The following is a 20,065-nucleotide window of genomic DNA, read 5'->3' on the forward strand; positions in this document are numbered from 1 at the left end:
AAGAAAAGGTTTGGTACACAAATTTAAGTGGTGAACCTCACAAATCAGGAGTGGGAGGTTGCTGTTATATAGTAAAGTTAACTCAGCATAGCTAACCTAACTAATTTGCTAAAATAATGTTACAGGTAGTTACAGCTAACTTAAAGCATAGCCAACCTAACTAATTTGCTAAAATAATGTTATTAGCTTAAGGGTATCAACATCCCCCCTCAAGCTGGATAGTGAAAATTCACTAATCCAAGCTTGGAATACATCTGCTTGAAGAGTCCAAGAGGCAAAGCTTTGGTGAATACATCAGTTGTTTGGTGAGCTGAAGAGATTGGCAGTAGCTTGAGTATCCCAACTTGAACCTTTTCCCTTGTGATATGGCAAACCACTTCTATATGTTTGGTTCGCTCATGAAAGATGGGATTGGCAGCGATATAGAGTGCGGATTGATTGTCGCAGTACATTGTGAAAGGCTTTGGATGATCGACATTGAGGTCCTTGAAGAGATAAAGAAGCCATTGTCCTTCGATGGAACCAAGGGCCATTGCCCTGTATTCAGCTTGGGATGAAGAGCGAGCCACCGTGGCTTGTTTCTTGCTCTTCCAAGAGATGAGGGAAGTGCCAAGAAAGAAGCATTGTCCAGAGATAGAACGACGTGTATCGGCACAGGTTGCCCAGTCAGAATCTGTGTAGCCAGATAAAGAGAGGTCAGAGTCGCTACTGAAGAAAAGACCAGCTGCTGGAGAGGCTTTGAGATAGCGAAGAAGATGCATGCCAGCTCTATAATGATCATTAGTAGGACAATCTAGATATTGACTAAGTTTGCCAACCGCGAAAGAGATGTTCGGACATGTGTTAGTAAGGTAGATGAGGCACCCAATGAGTTGCCTATACTTGGTTGTATCTTCGAGTCTAGTGCCTGAAGTCTTTGTAAGTTGAGAAGTGTAACACATGGGAGTGGAATTTGGATGTTAACATACCAAAATCCTTGAGGAGATCAAGGGTATATTTCCATTGATAGAGAGCAATTCTCTTACCATTTCGAGCAATTTCCATGCCAAGAAAGAACTTGAGTTGACCAAGGTCCTTGATGGTGAATTTCTTGTCAAGAAGTGTCTTCAGGTTGTTAATCTCTTGCATGTCATCCCCAACCATGACGAAATCATCAACGTACACTAAAACTGCTGTAAATTTGTTGCTAGTTTGTTTAGTAAACAATGAATAGTCATGCCTAGACTGCACATAACCCGCTGCTGTGAAGACAGAGCTGAGCTTCGAATTCCACTGCCTGCTCGCTTGTTTGAGTCCATAAAGAGACCTTTCAAGTTTGCAAACAGTATTGGAAGGGACTTGTAGTCCTGGTGGTGCTTTCATATAGACTTCTTCGGGTAAATCGCCATGTAAAAATGTTGTATTGACATCCAATTGGTGGAGGTGCCAGCCTTTTACTGCTGCAAGAGCCAAGATGAGTCTGAATGTTGTCATTTTAACCACCGGACTGAATGTCTCGAAGTAGTCAAACCCGCGGTTTGAGTAAATCCTTTTGCAACAAGTCTTGCTTTATGTCTTTCAATGGTCCCATCAGACTTGTACTTTGTTTTGAAGATCCATTTGCAACGGATTTGAATTCTCTAAATTTTGAATTTCACTTTAGAGATTAAAGTGTGATCTCTCACCATTTATTTCATAAGTGGGAATAAAAGTAAATATGAGAGAGAAATCATTCAATAATAGAAGATCACACTTTACCCTCTAAAGTAAAAATTTAAAATTTAGAGGATCCAAATTCATTTGCAACCTATTGCCTTTTTCCCAATAGGGAGAGTTGTGAGAGACCAAGTTCTATTGCTTTCAAGAGCCAAAAGTTCATCACTGATAGCTTTCTTCCAACAATCTTCCTTCACAGCTTCTTTAAAAGACTTGGGTTCAGTGTTAGATGATATGGTGAGGGAAAAATGTCTCTGAGATAGTGAGAGTGCATCATATGATAAGTGAGCAGAAATTGGATACCTGCAAGGACTATTGGTAGTAGCTTTAGAAGATGAAGTTTGCATGCAATGATAGTCCTTTAAGTAATTTGGTGGCTTTCTTGTTCTGCATAGTCTCTCATTCAATTGTGATTGTATGTGTATTTGTGTGAGGTAATGGTGTTTGTGAAGGAGGAGATGATGATGCATGATCAAAAGTTTGTTGATTTAGTGAATTTGAGGAATTTGGTGTGGGTGTGTGATTGGACTGTGTATTAGATGCTAATGTTTGATCATGAGATGATGAACTATATATGTGGTGGTGCGTGATTATGAGTGAGATTGTCTAGTGTATGATATATATGTGATGCATGAGATGTAATAGTAAAAGGATCTATCTCGTTAAAAACGGTTAAAGATGACTTCAAAAGTCTTGGGTTCTCAATTTGAGTGTTAGTGCTCTTTGTGATAAGAGGAAAATTAGACTCATAAAACACAACGTTCCTTGAAATGAAAACCTTTTTATTTGTTAAATCCATCAAAATGTATCCTTTAGCGTTTGATTTGAATCTGAGGAATAGACATTTCCTGGCCCTACTGTCAAGCTTCTTCCTATTTGCTATCAATGTACAAGCAAAAGCAACGCAGCCAAACACTTTTAAGGAGCTAATGTCAGGTACCCTTCCATATAAAATGCTAAATGGTGAGTTCTTCTTTAGCTTAATGCTAGGTATTCTATTCATCAAGTGCACAACATGATTTATTGCATGAGGCCAAAGACATTCGTGAAGGTTTGATTGAAAAATAAGACCTCTAGTAATGTTAAGAATGTGCTGGTGCTTCCTTTCCATAACGCCATTTTGTTGTGGAGTTTCCACACATGAAGTTTGATGAATGATACCTTTAGATTGGTAAAAAGAGGTGAGATTAAATTCTGGACCATTGTCGGATCAAATGGCCTTTATTGTTTTGCCGAATTGAGTTTCTATCAAGAAAATAAAATTTTTAACCAAATTTAAAACTTCATATTTCAGTTTGAGGAAGTATACCCATGTATATCTACTCTTATCTTCAACTATTGTAAAAAAATATTTGAAATCGTTGTTTGAAGGAATAGAAATTGGTCCCCATATATCAAAGTGCACTAAGTCAAAAAATTCATTAGATGTAGTAGAACTAACAGGAAAGGGCAGTCTCTTTTGTTTAGAGAAATGGCAAACATCACATGGTTGTTTAAATTCTTTACCATCTACAAATGGATAAATGTCATGCATCAATTGTAATGTATCTTTTGGTATATGACCTAGTCTAAGGTACCACAGATTATTAATATTGCTAGTGTAACTTATTGTGCTATTGGAAAGAGAAGTGTCATTGCGGCATGCTCCATCATGTGTAGTATGTGGAATTTGTGATTGTTGAATGAGAGATGAGGCAGAATTTTGAACCAGTTTAGTGTTGGGTTGAATAGTCAAAGAGTATAATCCTCCATTTTCCTCAGCTGTGCCAATCGTCCTCCATGTATTCAAATCCTGTATCTCACAGCTCTTGTCAGTGAAAGAAGCTTTGCAGTGTAAGTTTTTAGTTATTTGAGAAATTGAAATAAGATTGAAATTGAAATTAGTAATGTATAAAACGTTTGTAAGATAAAGATCATTTGAAAAAAGAATGGTTTTGGAAATAGAAGTGATAGTATGAGAACCATTAGGTAATTTGACCAAAATTGGTTTTATATGAGTGTAGTTGATAAAATTAGTAAGTGTGTGACATACATGATCAGTGGCTCCTGAATCAAGTATCCAAGAGTTGGAATAAAATGATTTCAATGACAAGAGGTGTGATATGTGTGTGCTCATGTATAGGGTGTGAGTAAGAATACCTGACTCTGAAGAATTAATTGTGGCACCAAGAGACTGAGAAGGAGATTGTTGCAGTAAAGCTATGAGTGCTTGTTTTTTATCTTGAGTGAAAGAGAGCTCAGCACTTCTACCTTCTTATTGTGGAACAAGGATTTGACCTCTAGTTTCATTAGGTTCTACAGTGATCATCACATTCATTGTTAATGTGTTGTGCTTTTGTTGTTGCTTGAGATGGGGTGGTAAACCATGCTTTTTGTAGCAGGTGTCTACAAGATGACAAGTCTTGTGACAGTAGGAGCAAGTTTTGGATGGTGGCCTTCCAAATCGGCCACCTTTTCCTCTAACCCCTCTACCTCGTCCTCGAGTAGCCAGATGCTGAAATCCAAGAGAGGTGTCAAAACTGGATTGAGCAGCTAGAATTGTTTTTGATTCAAGAATGTCAAGGGTGGTTAATTGTCGTTCTTGCTGGGTCAAGAGTGCAAATGCATCATTAATTGTTGGGAGTGGGTTCATTAACATGATTTGTGATTTCGCTACAGCATATTGTTCATTGAGACCCCTTAAAAATCGAACTAAGTAGCTGTCTTTTCTATAATTTCTAAAACACTGAGTCCACAAGTACAAGATTCTCCACAATTACAATGAGGAATTGGCCGAAAGATGTCTAATTTTTGCCATACAGCTTTCAATTTAGTGAAGTATGAAGTAATGCTCAACTCAACTTGTTTGATGGAGAACAACTCTTCCTCAAGTTCAGCTATTCTAAACACGTCCCCCTAATAGTATCGATGTTGGAGATCACGCCAAATATCAGCAACATTGTCATTCTATATTACACTATGAAGAATTTCTTCACTGATCCAGGAAGTTAGCCAAGACACTACATGGGTATTGCACTCCTCCCAAGCCATGAAATTGGGGTCATTTTCTTGAGGTTTCGGGAGACTTCCACAAAACAGAGCTTGTTCTTTCCTTTCAGCGCCAATGTCATGACTCTTGATCATGAGTTGTAATTATGAGTGGTTAACACAACGTTAATGATGGAGATGCCAGGATTTTCTCCATGATGCAAGACATAAGGGATTGATGGGTCAGAGATGGAATTGACTTGAGTTCTTGGCATATGTGATTGAAGGTTGGATATCTGAGATAATAAACGAGCTAGGTTTTGAAGATCAGAAACTGAAAAATTTGAATTCGGATTTTTATTGTTGGACCCTGAATTCACCACAATTGGAGGCTCTTAATGGTGTGCCATGGTTGTTTAAGAAAAGAGAAGAAAGAATTTAGGGTCAAGAAGATGAAGGAACACGAACGGAGTCACAAGACGCTCACCCACCATGTTCAAACTCGGGAAACTTGTGACTCGAGTTCAAAGAAAAAGAAGAGATTTAGATTAAAGAAAAGGTTTGGTACACAAATTTAAGTGGTGAACCTTACAAATCAGGAGTGGAAGATTACTGTTATATAGTAAAGTTAACTCAGCATAGCTAACCTAACTAATTTGCTAAAATGATGTTATTAGCTTAAAGGTATCAACAGGAACATTCCCATCCAAGAATTTGCATCGAAATGACAAAACATAGGATTGATTCTAGAAAGAAGAAATGGTGGGTTTTCTTTGTTTTGCATTTTCATGTTCCACTTACACTTTTAAGTACCCACGTACAATAATGTATTGATATATGAAAAAAAAACAGTCATATTATATATCCAAGTTTTTAGTAATTAAGTTTAATTAAGTTAGTTTAAGTTTAATAAAAATTAATTTTATTGGTGAGAATATAAATACACGTTCCAACAACAGAAATGTTCTCGTGTTCTTCTCTTCTTCTTCTGTCTCCTTCTTCCTCTTTGTGTTTCTTTTTTTTTTTTTTTGCGTTCCTTCTTCTTTTTCGTGTGTTTTCTTCTCATTGTATTTTATTCTTATTGTTGTTGCTATGTGTTTCTCTTCCTTCTTTTTTGTGTTCTTTCTTTTTCTTCGCGTATTTTTTTATCGTCTTTTATTGCTGCTGCGTTTTTTTTTTCTTTTTCTCCTCCTCTTCATAGTGTTTTGACATCATTTTGTATTTTTTCTTCTTCTTTGTTTGATTTTTTTGTTTTTATTCTTGTTAATAGAGTAAAATCAAAAGAATAATAAGAAGGTAAAATAAAAAAAAGATGATGAGCAAGAAAATAAGAAGATGATGATAATAATGAAGAAGAATGAGGAGAAGGAGTTTTGAGTTCAGTGCATTCTGAATTTGAATTTTGGTACATTCTGGTCTTAACTTGTTTTAAACTGAGTTCGTTTGTTTGTCATCATCATTAAGGAATTTCGGTGCATTCTGGATTTGAACTGTTATACATATAAAAAGAAGACAACGATAATGACAATAACGATAACGATAATGATAATAATGATGACGGAGGAGGAGGAGGAAGAGAAGAAAAAGGAAGGAGGAGATGGAAGAAATTCAAATGAAAGGAGGAGGAGGAGGAGGAGGAGGAGGAGGAGGAGGAGGAGGAGGTGGTGGTGGTGACGACAATAATAAAGGAGAAAGATGAAAAAAAAGAGGAGGATGAAAAGAAGATGATGATGATGATGATAATGAAAAAAAAGGATGAGAAGTTGAGTTATCATTTAGTAATTTTAGTGCATTTTGGATTTAATTTTGGTACATTTTTATCTGAACTTGTTTTGAACTGAGTTTGTTTGTATGTCGTCGTCATTAAGAAATTTCGGTGCATTCTGGATTTGAATTGTTATATATATAAGACGATGATGATAATAACAATAACAATAATAAAAACGATGATGATAATAATGATGATGGAGGAGGAGGAAAATGAATGAGGAGATTGAAGAAACAAATGAGAAAAGAATTGAAAGAGGAGGAAGAGGAGATGGAGGTGGTGGCGTGGTGGTGGTGACTGGTGACAACGACAATAATAAAAGAAAAATATGAGAAAAGTGGAGAAAAAGGAGGAGACGAAACAAACAATTAAGGTGGAAAGAAGAAGAAGAAAGAAGTCGTCGATCAAAAGACAGTTATAATATAGTGGCGTGCAGTGATGGAGCTTAAAAATTCTGAGGGGGCAAAAAATTTTCATATAAGAAATACATAATAACATTTATATAGAAACAAAATTTATAAATATCATTATTTTTAAAGTTTGATAATAAATAAATAATTTTATAAATAAATTTTATAAAATATTTTAGAGTAGTATTTTTTGAGTTTTGAGTAACTTAAAATATTTATTAATTGAATTAGAACTAAATTTTTAGTATTTTCATTATTTTTATTGTCTAATTCTAAAAAATTAAGATCAAACTCATTAGATGCAATTCTTTAAATATATAAACGGTAACATATGTAAAATAAATTATAATTATAATGATAAAAATTGATATAATACTTATTGAATATTTTTCTTACAAAAGAAAAATTCAATTAAAGAAACCAGTAAAATAATATTAAATTAAATTAGATAAAAAATTATTTAATTTCTTAAAGATGATATAAGAAAATATAATTGTATAAAATTTAATTTGAAAGATTTAAATTATATAAATTGTGACTTACAAATTTTTTATCAATTTATATAAATACAATAAAACTAATATTTATTGAATATTTTAATATTTTTTATCTAAAAAGTTAAATTGAAAAACTAATAAAACACAAAATAATAGTTAAAAACAAATCAATTATTCTAATGATTATGATGATGGCAAGTCTTGTTGTATTCTACAAAATTATTATAATTTTCAAAAATCTATTAGTGTATAATTTTCAAAAACCAATTAATAAAATATGTAATAAAATAGATTAGTTATCATTAGTAAAATATGATAAAATATATCGAGTGAATAGAGAGATATGACTTATGAGTCGAAAATAGTGTTTCTAAATTAGTTAAAAAAACTTGAGCTAACTAAACTAGTGATAGTCACTGACAAAAAAAAAAAAAAACTAGTGATAGGCTATGATATATAATTATTTGTATAATGAAATTTTTAGAGGGGCCATAGCCTTCATGGTCTATGAAAAGATCTGCCAGTAGTGGCTTCTTTAATGGCGCATGAATATCAATTAAGTTATACTAATTTAGTTATATTTAGTTGGATAATTAACTTAATTTTAGAGTATTATTATTTATATGTAAATATGTGATAGTTTGTTATGCTAGCATGTTCAAAATGCAAAGATGGTTTCATGCATATCATGATCGGACTCTGAGTAAATCTGGCCTTGATGCTGTTAAAGTTTCTCCAAAAGCTCCAAGAGTAGGATTCCACGGTTGGGAGTTGGGGGTTGACGCGTACGGTCACTTTGAGGGAGTGGGTTGTTGGAGGTTGGGTATGATCATTAATTATTAGTATAAAAAATATATTAATTAATTATATATTAAAAATAAATAAATTAATATATATTTTTATAATTTTTTTTGTTATATACATAATATTTTTTATTTTTAAAATATACACACTCATCTTCTATATAAATTAACTAACATATACTTTAATAAAATCGACTAAAATACTTTTCAATAATTATTGTAATTATATATAATAGTAATAATAATATAAAATACATTATTATAATAGATTTTATATATTTTAATATTTTAACTTGTTACAAAAATATTTAATTTGAAATTTTTACATATTTTATGATTAATGGTCAAATATTTTAAATAAATAAAAGGATAATTTACACATTAAAAATAATTAGAAAGCATATTTATACAATTACAATATTCTAAAAGAATTTATATCTTGGTTCTAATTCTAATTTATATAAATCGCCATATCCTGTAGGTTTTACACATTTTTATGTAAACTACCGTACCTACGTGATAAAAATATGTTACTTTTATAATTTGTCATTTTTTTATAATTATTAGAGACTGATTATTTAAAATAATAAAAATAACATATAGAAAATGACAAAATATGTTGTAAGTAAAAAATTGAAAATAATATACAAATAAACTAATAGTTTAAGATATTAACATAAATGAGTATTAAATTAAATTATAAAACTCTAATAAAACATATAAACGCTAGCTATACAAAATTAGTATATGAACACACTATTATTTCTATTAAAAATATATAAATTTTAGTTACACACACACACACATATATATATCATCAAATATGTTATTTTTTTAAGTATGTTTAATTTTTTTCTAGTATTCTTTTTTGTAATACTCTTTTTAGTACGTTATTATTTATTATTATTATTATTATTATTATTATTATTATTATTATTATTATTATTATTATTATTATTATTATTAATTTTTTATTTAATTTACTCTATTTAATGAGATCAATAATTTATATTATAAAAAGATAAAAATAATAAGCATGTATTTTCCAAATATGTCAATTGCCCTTGGAAAAATGAAAAATTATAATATGGATACATATTTGAAATATATATGTTTACTATTATTTTTTTAAATGTGTGAATTGCCTTGAATAAAATATGACTATGCTACATATACATTAAAATCAGCTCTCAGTATAAAATACATGTTGGAATACAAATACACATTAAAAATAAATTAAATCACATATATATTTATATATAAATACATTGGTAACTGGTTTTAGTAGTTGATTTTGGTGTACGAATAACATTTTTAAAATAAAATTATTTATCACTTTAATATATATATTTATTACTACTATTTCATAATATACAATATTTTAACTTGTTATAAAAATGCTTAATTTAAAATTTTCAATATATTTGATTATTAATGTTAAAATACTAAAAATAAATAAAATATATTACATTTTAATACTTTTATATTTTTATATTATTATTTTTCTATGATAATAATATATTTTTAATAAGTTAAATATTAAAAAATAAATGAAATTTACTACCATAATTAATAAAAATATATATTTTATGCTAGTATTTTTTTTTTAAATTATCAAATAATTATTACTTATTTGTCTATATATGATTATAATTATTAAATTGAACCATATTTTAGTCAAATGGATTAAGGTGTATGTTATATTAATTCTTGTATGTATGTAAAGAGAGTGTATATTTTAAAAATATAGAAGATGAAAGTGTGACTCTTATTATTTAGTATTTTATTATTTTAACACAATAGAAGATAATGTCATTTTCTCTTATTATTTTTATTGGAATAAGTTTGTTAAAAAATTATGTTTCTTAATAGAAAGATCATTTTAAAAATTTATTATAAAATTAGAGACAATTTTGAAAAAGAAATTAAAAATGATGTTAATTTTAGACAAAAAATTTAAAGACTAAACTTATTTAAAAAATATATACATAATATTTTTTTATTAGATATATGAATAGAAAGTGGATATTATTGTTCTTATTTTGATAATATCACTTTTTCATAAATTTATACAAACATATAAGGTATTATATTGAAGCTGTTCAATAAGCAATAATTAGTCTATTTGGTATATTAGTAGTACCCTCTAAAGTTCACTTTTAATAACGAATAACTTTTAGCGCCCGTATATCTTGAATATTATTAATAATAAGGTAATTATTTATATAAAAATATTTTTATATAAAAATAATAATTCATATTACACATAACTTAATATAATTAATATAATATATATTTATATCTTAATTATGATTATGGCATAAAAAATTGTGTAGGTGAAAAACCACCTAATACTACCTAGCAATTAGAAAGTTGTATAATGCTAGAAGTCTAGAACTAATAATAGTAAGTTAATAACGAACATGCCCAATAATAATTTAAAGTTATATTATTTAATTTAATATTATCTATAATTTTATATATATAATATTTTCAATTATTTATTTATTACTCTTATTATTATTATTATTCAATTATTTTGATAATAATTAAAAGATATATAAAATAAAATAATTTTAAACTATTTTAAATTATTTTTTATTATCTACAAAATAGTTTTAAATAACATATGCCATGTTAGAAAAAAGGATTTATGTATTTACTATGTATTTAGTGTGTGTGGCATATAATAAAAAGTACTACTTATTTATAGATGTCAAACAAATAAAAATAAAATCACAAAAATAATTATCTAATTTAAATTTAAATATAAATTCTAATTTAACTAATATCCAAATGTTATTCCAACACATGTGGAATTGCAATAAGATAGTGACACTGACACATTCTAACTTTTGCCTACTTCATTATTATAGGCATTAATGCTGTAAAAGAAAATACTTAAAATCAAGTAGTTGAAACTCGCCTCTCACAACTCACATAATAAATTTTATTTGTGTATATTAATGAAAATTATTAAATAAAATAGTGAAATTTAGAAATTTGTATGTATATAAAATAATTGGAAAACAAACTTTTTTAGATTATTCCAAAAGAATTTTTATTATAAATTTATCCTTTTTTTTATTTATGTAAATGACTGCATATATAGTTGTTACCTACAACATTTTTTACATTCTGATGTTTTAAGGGATTACACTATACTAAACCGCGAGCTATGCAGTACATACAGATTATTGGGTATTACTGTATTAGCCTACTAATTAAAGACATACACCATCATTTAGCATAAAAGGCCAAACAACTAAATTGTAGAAGCCTGCAACAATATAGTAAGAGACATATTTAACTCACTAAAACCCTAAAGGTGGTAGCAATTTATCATCACTAACACCCTAAAGCATGCATCCATTTAGCTAGATTCATTGTTGTTCTTGTTCATGTGGCAGGTTTCAAAAACGAAGATGTTAGTTGGATATTTTTTTTTATTTTAAGCATTTTCATCATATTTATCTCACTAGATTAGATTATTTCATAGGTTGTTGTTGAAGTAAATGATGATGATAATCTAAATGAAATTATATTTAATTACCAACAGAATAAATAAGATTAGTATAAAATGTAATTTATGTTAGATGATACTGGTAATAATAACAAATTCTTATATGAATGACACTTACAAATCATAAACCAAAATAGACTTACATACATAATGGCGGTCACCCTACTGCATAGGTTTTGTACACCGATTTTGATTCCAATCCATACAGTACACATTTTGATTCATCCAAAGAAACAATTTCAAATCTAGCAAGTCTTAGCTTTTTCTAGTGTGAAATTTTATCAAAATAACAAACTACACAAGAAACTCAACACACGAGGAGGAATTAACCTCTATCATAACTTTTTGATAAAATTAAACATATTAGGTTCCACTCCTAACTCCATCTCTACAAGAAACCATCCCAAACACCACCGTCACAAATGGAACAATTACCATATGAAGTTGCTCTATATAGTCTTGGATATCTCTCTCGTTTTTTCACTTTCATCAACAAATCGTGCCAAAATTTAGCCTTCGTCCCATCCCCAACCTGAATCTACAAACCCTCTTTATATAACTCAAACAACTCTGGTTCCTTATGCTTCAAGCCACCAATATCTGTCATACACCCCATTCTTTCTTATTAATTAATTTTTAATAGGCCTACTACTTCCATCAAAGTCATTACACAAACACACTACTTTCTTTCCTAACGGACACTCTTCTTTATTAAACCTCTACCACCACTTAAACAAATGACCAATATTTTCTAGCGTTACATCTCCCACTACTAAACCCCTTAAGTTCTTCGGCCTTTGTACAACAGATCACCTCATAGTTGGTATTCCCCTCCCACGGGTTGACTTAGTCAAAAGAACCTTGATCACAATGCCATAAGCTTTGCCGCCACTACCTTTGTAATTTTAAACATGTTCAAGCAATACATCGACAAATTATTGATGAGAACCAATTTAATCATCAGCACTAGTTTTCTTGCTTTTGTCAAGTACCTCTCCTTCCAATCCTTAAGTCTCTCCTCCACTTTTTTAATAATCGGATCCCATGTTCCCACCCTCTTCGAATTTGTTCCTAATGGAATTCCCATATAACGGATCGGTAAATTAACTGATCTGCACATCCCAAATTGTTGCATGACAGCTTAAACTCTTCTGTTTCGCAATTTAATTAAATAATTGACGACTTCTCAATAATATCACATGTAGTGACGCTTATAAATTTTGACATATATCTTGATCTTATTGCCACATTCTTTTGAAAATGTGTAAAAGTATATATAAATATATACAAATATTTATTAGTAATTGATTTGATGATTTGTTATTTATAGAGTATTTTATTCCCTTGATACCTTAAATGAGATAGATTAAATATTCTATGAATTTAGAATGTTATATATCTATCCAAATATATATATAAAAAAAAAACTTACCACAATAGAATATTAAAATATCAAGTATAAAAAATAAAGTCTCACAATAGTTCAAAATGAATTATTAAATAATAAAAAAAATCATAAAACTCATTAATTTAAAACTTTTGGTTAAAATGTGATGTCTAACAGATAGTTATTTAAACTGATGTTTTACTTCTAAAATATTTTTTGTTATTTAATCTATTAGCTAGTTAAAGTCTCTCGCATTGTTACTACAACACAAGTAGACAGTTACGTGAATTATATAATATAGTCATTTTTTATAAATATGTTACACTAAAATTATTTATTAAGATTTGTTCTTATATATTTGTATATAAATATAAGTGTAGTTTAATTTATTTTTAGTGTGTATTATATATAATGATGAATGATTTTTATGATTGATTTTAGGATGCACTTAGTTGTATTTTTCGTATTACATATGATCAATATCAAATACTAATTGTTATCGGTGACTAAGAGAAGGGGAGTTAAATCTTAGTCTTCTTTTCTGCTGAGTTTAACTTTCGTTTTTAATAAAGAGAATTCAGGAGATATTTTTGTTTTTGGCTCCTGTTGAGTTAGGAGATACTTTTCTTTTTGTCTCCTGAATTACAGAAATAGTAAAAGAGCAAAGAAGAGAGAGTGACACTCAGAAATATCCTAATTCAACTACTCAGTGCAATATAACCTACATCTAGTCTCCATTATAATTATGATGAAATTTTTTACTATCTTTTTCACAAGGTACATATACCAATCTTTTCCTAAAATCTACCCAATCATATATGGGACAAATCCAGATTCTAACCCAATTTGAATTTGACTAGATCTCAATCTAGCTTTCAACAGCCAAGTGCTAACCCAACTTATAAGAAAATTTCCACATGATCATAAAACAAAACAGAAAGATGTACAAAGAAAACTGAGACATCTTAAGGCTTTTTCTCCAAATTTAACTTACTGCATTTTACCTCTTATTAACTTTTTCTTACAAATCTCACTATGTTTGTCTTTTTCAATGAGACTCAGACAGACAAAACTGAAAAAAATAAACTACTAAATGAGAACCATGAAGGAGAAGAACTCAACAAGCTTAGAAAGCTATGAGAACCGAACTCTGTGCTTAGTTCTTACTCTCTTACCTTCAATCCTTGGCCGTTCACCTTTATTATAGAAGAGTGAAGTTTTCAAGGTTGAAGCTAGTTCAAGGTCCATCCTGTCTTCTTCTTCTTCCTCTGAGCTTGCAGCGACTTCGTCGGTGATGAGAGAGAAGTCCGAATCTATTGCATGCAACTTACTCATTCTCTCTCATCCTTTTTCTTCAAGCTTCTTTAATCTTGATCGTAGAACTTTGCTTTGTCTTCAAGTTTTGATTTGAATCGTGAATCTTCTGCTATCCAAAATTGACTTTGATTTCTCCATGGTTGTTTGATTTATACTTGTGATTTTGTGAATTTCTTCTTGGTTTCTTGATGTATGTAGTACAAATGAGGAAAGATGTTTTTTATGAGCTCTGATCGAAGTGTGATTAGCTTCTTAGTTGTAGTCTTTTTTTTTTTATTTTGAAACAAGTTTTTTATTCTTCAACACATCATAACTTCTGTCCTTTCCATTTTCTTCTTTCTTTTTTATTGAATGACGTGACCGAATAGAAGAGAAAAAAGAGAATTTGACTTTCGGTAAAAGTCAAGATAAATTAAATTGAATTTGAGCTTAGGCATCAAGTTTCTGTTAGTGATGAGTGTAGGTTACCAAATAGACTAGAAGGGATTTTGGGCCACTTTTCTTCCTTTTCTCTTATTTGGTTTAGAGGCTTGTTATAAAATTTGGCTTAGTTGTGATGGATCAAGGTCTATATTTGTGTGGACTTAATAATTTCTATTTTAGACAAATTGTTTTATTTTTCTCTCTGCACGTTAAACCAAATATATTAAACAAACAATTGATAATTACATAGAAAAATACTAGTTGTACAATACTAATCAGCCTTTAATCAAATTTAAATAATATTTAATTATTTTTTATTGTAACATGTTCCTATTTTGTACATACATATCTATAATTAGATTTTAATTTAAATTTTAAAACCTACCCACTTTATTGGTGGTTACAATGACTTTGCTTTACTTTCGTAACTTCACGTAACAGATACAGTTTTTTAAATTCCTTATTGTACGGAACATTCACACGCATTAGTGAATCCCAAACCAAAAAGGACGCTGACAGCTGAATTCTCCGTTTCGTCTTCATTGGTGAAGACTATCACCACCTTCCAACTGAAGCACTCTCTCATTTTGTATTGGTGAGGATCTGTTTTACGAATTTTTAGTGATAAATGGTCGAATATAATTATATTCACAAACTAAAATATTTTTAATTGTAGTTTTTTTTCAATTGTAAAACATCTAAAATTATTAAGTTATATAAAAAATATTTTTAAAACACATCCAAAATCATAAATCTAAAATTTAAATTTAAACATTAAAAAATAATTGTAACACATCTAAAATTATGAAGTTATACGGAAAATATTTTTGAAACACATCCAAAATCATAAATCTAAAATCTAAATTTAAATATTAAAAAATAATTGTAACACATCTAAAATTATTAAGTTATACAGAAAATATTTTTAAAACACATCCAAAATCATAAATCTAAAATTTAAATTTAAACATTAAAAAATAATTATAACACATCTAAAATTATGAAGTTATACAGAAAATATTTTTGAAATACATCCAAAATCATAAATCTAAAATCTAAATTTAAACATTAAAAAATAATTGTAACACATCTAAAATTATAAAGTTATATAGAAAATATTTTTAAAACACTTTCAAAATACAGAAATTACACATGCAAAAATAATTTAACATTGCAATATATATGAAAATCTCTTTAGGCCATTTTATTCGATTTTTATTTCAAAAAAATCAAAATTTATACAGAATAATAAAAAAAAGTAATGGTGTCAGAGACCCATCCAAACCTCAGGTAAGTTTTCGGCGTGGACGAACGGCGACGAGGAGAAGAAAGGCGGCGTGAGCGCCAAGAAGGAGGAAGACAGCTTCAAGTGTTTTGACATGGGGCAAACGTGACTTCTCTACTTTTTTATTTTTTTAATCTTTTTTTACTGAAGATATGAGACTCGAACCCACAACCTCTTAATTGAATATGGGGAGACTATGCCATTTGAGGTATAACTCATTGGCAACGTGACTTTTCTGCTTCTTTGAGTGTTTTGTACGGGTTTAATTAATAATTTGATGGTTTAAGGTTTATTTTATAATTTTAAAATCAAATTTTTGAATTTTGAATAATTTGATTTTTAGATATGTATTTAAATTATAATATATTAATAATTAAATATATTAAATCTCAAACAGAAATTTAAAATTTAAAATTTAAAATTTATTTTTTTTAGATTGTATTTAAATGTGTATTTAATTTTAAAAAGACAATAAATTTATTCATAATTTTTAAATGTGTTTGTTTTAATTTTTTTTAAATTATTGTAATAAAAAGCTGAATATTGTACCACTTTTAAAGAATACCTAGTTGAATTGAATTACATAATAATGTTTGTTCCACCTGAATTAGTTTTTCAAATTCAATAAGTACAAACTTTGTGAAGATCCATGATGAAAAACTACATCAGCTAAATGATACGCTTATTACTTCTTCAATTATTTGTCTTATACAGATGACAAGATGATAATATAATGTCCGTACAATAATGGAATCCATAACATGTAGATTCCCCTAAATCTAATTAATACCTCTTTTAGTAACCTTGACCTTCAAGCCATGTTTCATGTGAAGAATAATAGAAACACATGGATACACATTATTATGCCCTTCCACCACCTCAAACTGAAAATTGCAGAGCAAAGCAATGGCGACGATCTTCATCTGAATAAAGGTTATATTTTTACCCAAACAACTTCTTGGGCCTGCATTGAAAGCTATGAACTTGTAAGATGGTATGTGTATGATGCTTCCCTTTTCAGAAATCCACCTTTCTGGCTTAAACTCCAAGCAATCTTCTCCCCATATTTGTTCCATTCTTCCCATTGAGTATAAAGAGTAAATCCCCATAGTATTTGCATTAACACGATGCCCACTGGGGAGTATATCTGATTTAACTGCAGATTTGTGCTCGAAAGGAACCGGAGGGAAAAGTCTCAATGCTTCACACAAAGCTCCATGCAGGTAAACTAGCTTGTTAAGATTTTCCAATCTTGAAGTGATGAGCCAATTTTCTTCATTGGTTATGAAGTTTGCTCTGATTTCTTCAAGGATCTTGGCTTCGACAAAAGGGTGGGTTGAAACTAGCCAGAAAAACCAACTGAGACCTGAACTAATTGTATCCCTTCCTGCTAATAAGAGACTAATTGCATTGTCTCTTAGAAGCTTGCGATCTATTTTTTCCATTTCGCTTTCCTCCACAATAGCTTTGAGCATGTTAAACAGTTTCTTATATAAGATGATTAGGTTAACCTTGAATGTCATTTACTATTCTCTACAGGAAATGGAGGCATATATACGAGGTATTATCCCTAACTTAGCACAATTACGTGATATGCCAGAAGCCTTTGTTCAAATGCAATGTATTGTCGTATTATTATTCTAAATTATTTATAAAAGCATATATTGTGAGTAGTTCATTTGCATCTTATAAGACTTTTTTTATTTCTATAAGCATTACTTTGGTAGTGTCATAATTAGTATATGCTTATTAATTTGTTACGATATGAAATTAAAGAATGTAGATTTCAATTTGTGGTTTTATATATATAGCCCTGATCTTATCATTTGCATCTTTGGTTATTAGTGAAGGGGTAATGCTAGTTAGACAAAAAAAAAAAAAAAAAACAGTCAGAACTTACCTTATTTAGCAAGAGCAGAGTTAGAAGAAACATTAGAGAGGGCTAAAAATATTTACACAATAAAATAATATTAAAATAAATTTTTGAGGGGGACTAAACTGAAATTTACATATAATTTACATGTAAAAACTTAAAATTAGGGGGGCCGTTGCCCCCTTTCGCAGTATGTAGCTCTGCCCCTGTTATTTAGCATTAATTAATTGTCGCAACAATTAATGAATGCTAAATAAGACAAGGTATTGCTGTTTTTGGCTGATTTTCTTTGGTTACCAAACATTTCCGCTAGTGAAGCAAGGAGTGGATCCAAATATTAATAGTAGAAGCAAAATATATTGGATTTGTAAGTAGAAGAAAAATATATTGGAGATCTTGTAAAAGGAGAAACTAGATATGACTATTAAAATCGACGGCAATGTTATCAATTTTTAATGTAATAATAGACAAAATATGTCGGTAATTAAATAATTAAATCGACCGCTAATTTCTCAATTTTAATAAATCAAATATCAACACAAGCATCGTCGATTTTAGATAATATTATCGACAACCAAGGTGTCATTTTTATTAAATATGTGAAAATCTTAAACATATATTGTAACACACTACTACACAGAGCTTTACGCTTAAGCCATAAATCAGAGGTGGTGTGGTATTACGACCTCTAAAAGTAAAATTTATATATAACAGTATTGAAAAGGAATAATATACGAGGAGCCTTGAAAAACAGGTAAAACAAAAATCGCGAAAATAAAAGCGCAACACTCAGACAACGAGATTACTTGCGTGTGAAGAAAACTAAAGTAAATAAATAGAAAGTAGGAATAGAGGGTCAAGGATACAAAATAACAAGCTCCTAACTCAGCCTGCGAAGCTAAAGCTGGTCGGAGAATATTTATATACATATATACATAACCCTAATTAAAACCCAAAATATAAGCAAAACCCTAGTTCTCCATAATCCTCTAAGAGGTACAAAATAAACAAATTGTTTGGAGAGAGTTAAGTTATATATAAGCTATACATCAAACTAAACCCAAAAACTACTCCGCTTCAGAAGTCCAGACACCTAGCGCGAGGTGCCTCTCGACCTGCATCTGAAAAACAACAACACAATATGGGATGAGAACCGGAGATTCTCAACATGGTAAAGGTGCCACGTATATAAGATATAAGGTCATGGGAATGCCGAAGGCAATCTTAGAACGTCGATACTCAAATTATAAAGTTTAAAATACTAAATAGAATCCATAAAAAGGGTGGTCATCTAGAGAGTTCTAAGCCTAGCTTAACTTAGATTTATTACTGCGCCCCTTTCACCTTTCCTCCGTACCTCCATCTCCGGTGAGTTTACAAAGACAGATAAACAGACAATTTCAAGCACAAAGAGAACAAGTAGTGCAAGTAGTAAATATAATAGTTAACATAATGTATTTAATTAGGCACTCCCAAGTAATGCATAGCAAACAAAGCAAACATAATGCATATGATGAATGCCTGTCCTATAGCTGATGAGGCTTATCTGTCGGATATCAAGCCAACCCGACAAGTCCGATTTGCTAAACCATGGACTGTCCCCCGACGCGCATCCCCAAGAGTCTATGCATGACTTTTTCTCAAATATATAAAATTGCTCAATGGAGGTCAACCTTCCCGGGAATTTAGAGTGCCCGGTCACATCTTATGTCGTAGGGTCAACAGAGTATCAAGTTTCGACCTGGAACACGTGGTGGCAAGCCACGGTACTTTACCCAGAGAAACTCGTATCTCAGATTAATTGAGTGTATAATGCCAAATAATGTTCATAATCATTGTAATCTTTGCATAATCATATCATATAGGCCATAGTATCATATACACTCCAAATATACTCATTTTCATATTTACTTCACCAGTTTTCCTACTTTACTTCGCCCCCAAGTTACCTCAATTCCCTATCTCCATCTAACTACTAGAGCTCACACTATAATTTAAGGCTAAAAGAATGAAAATAGAGGTTTAGAAGTTTGAAAATTGACTTAAAAACACAAAATTTATTTTTGTTGGAACAGGGGCCACGCGTATGCGTAGGCGTGCAAAAAATCTTGCTCGCG

At 30.0% G+C, this 20,065-nt stretch overlaps 1 protein-coding gene across 1 annotated transcript; it reads right to left on the reverse strand.

The window, feature by feature from the left end:
• Positions 1-1,775: 1,775 nt before the first annotated feature.
• On the reverse strand, positions 1,776-17,598 carry LOC112732571 (alkane hydroxylase MAH1-like). Its single transcript, XM_025781325.1, has 2 exons — positions 16,879-17,598; positions 1,776-1,949 (listed from the first exon to the last, which is right to left on the reverse strand). The coding sequence occupies exons 1-2, from the start codon at positions 17,596-17,598 to the stop codon at positions 1,776-1,778; spliced, it is 894 nt and encodes a 297-aa protein (XP_025637110.1).
• Positions 17,599-20,065: the final 2,467 nt, after the last annotated feature.

Source organism: Arachis hypogaea, chromosome 13 (assembly GCF_003086295.3).
Source record: "Arachis hypogaea cultivar Tifrunner chromosome 13, arahy.Tifrunner.gnm2.J5K5, whole genome shotgun sequence".
Lineage (NCBI taxonomy): Eukaryota > Viridiplantae > Streptophyta > Magnoliopsida > Fabales > Fabaceae > Arachis > Arachis hypogaea.

Excerpts from the sequence above, each read along its gene's own strand:
- LOC112732571 (XM_025781325.1), bottom strand. The coding sequence starts at position 17,598 with ATGACATTCAAGGTTAACCTAATCATCTTATATAAGAAACTGTTTAAC. Across the intron at positions 1,950-16,878 it reads AACATGGCTTGAAGGTCAAG|AGACATTTTTCCCTCACCAT; the intron begins GTTACTAAAAGA and ends TCACTATCTCAG.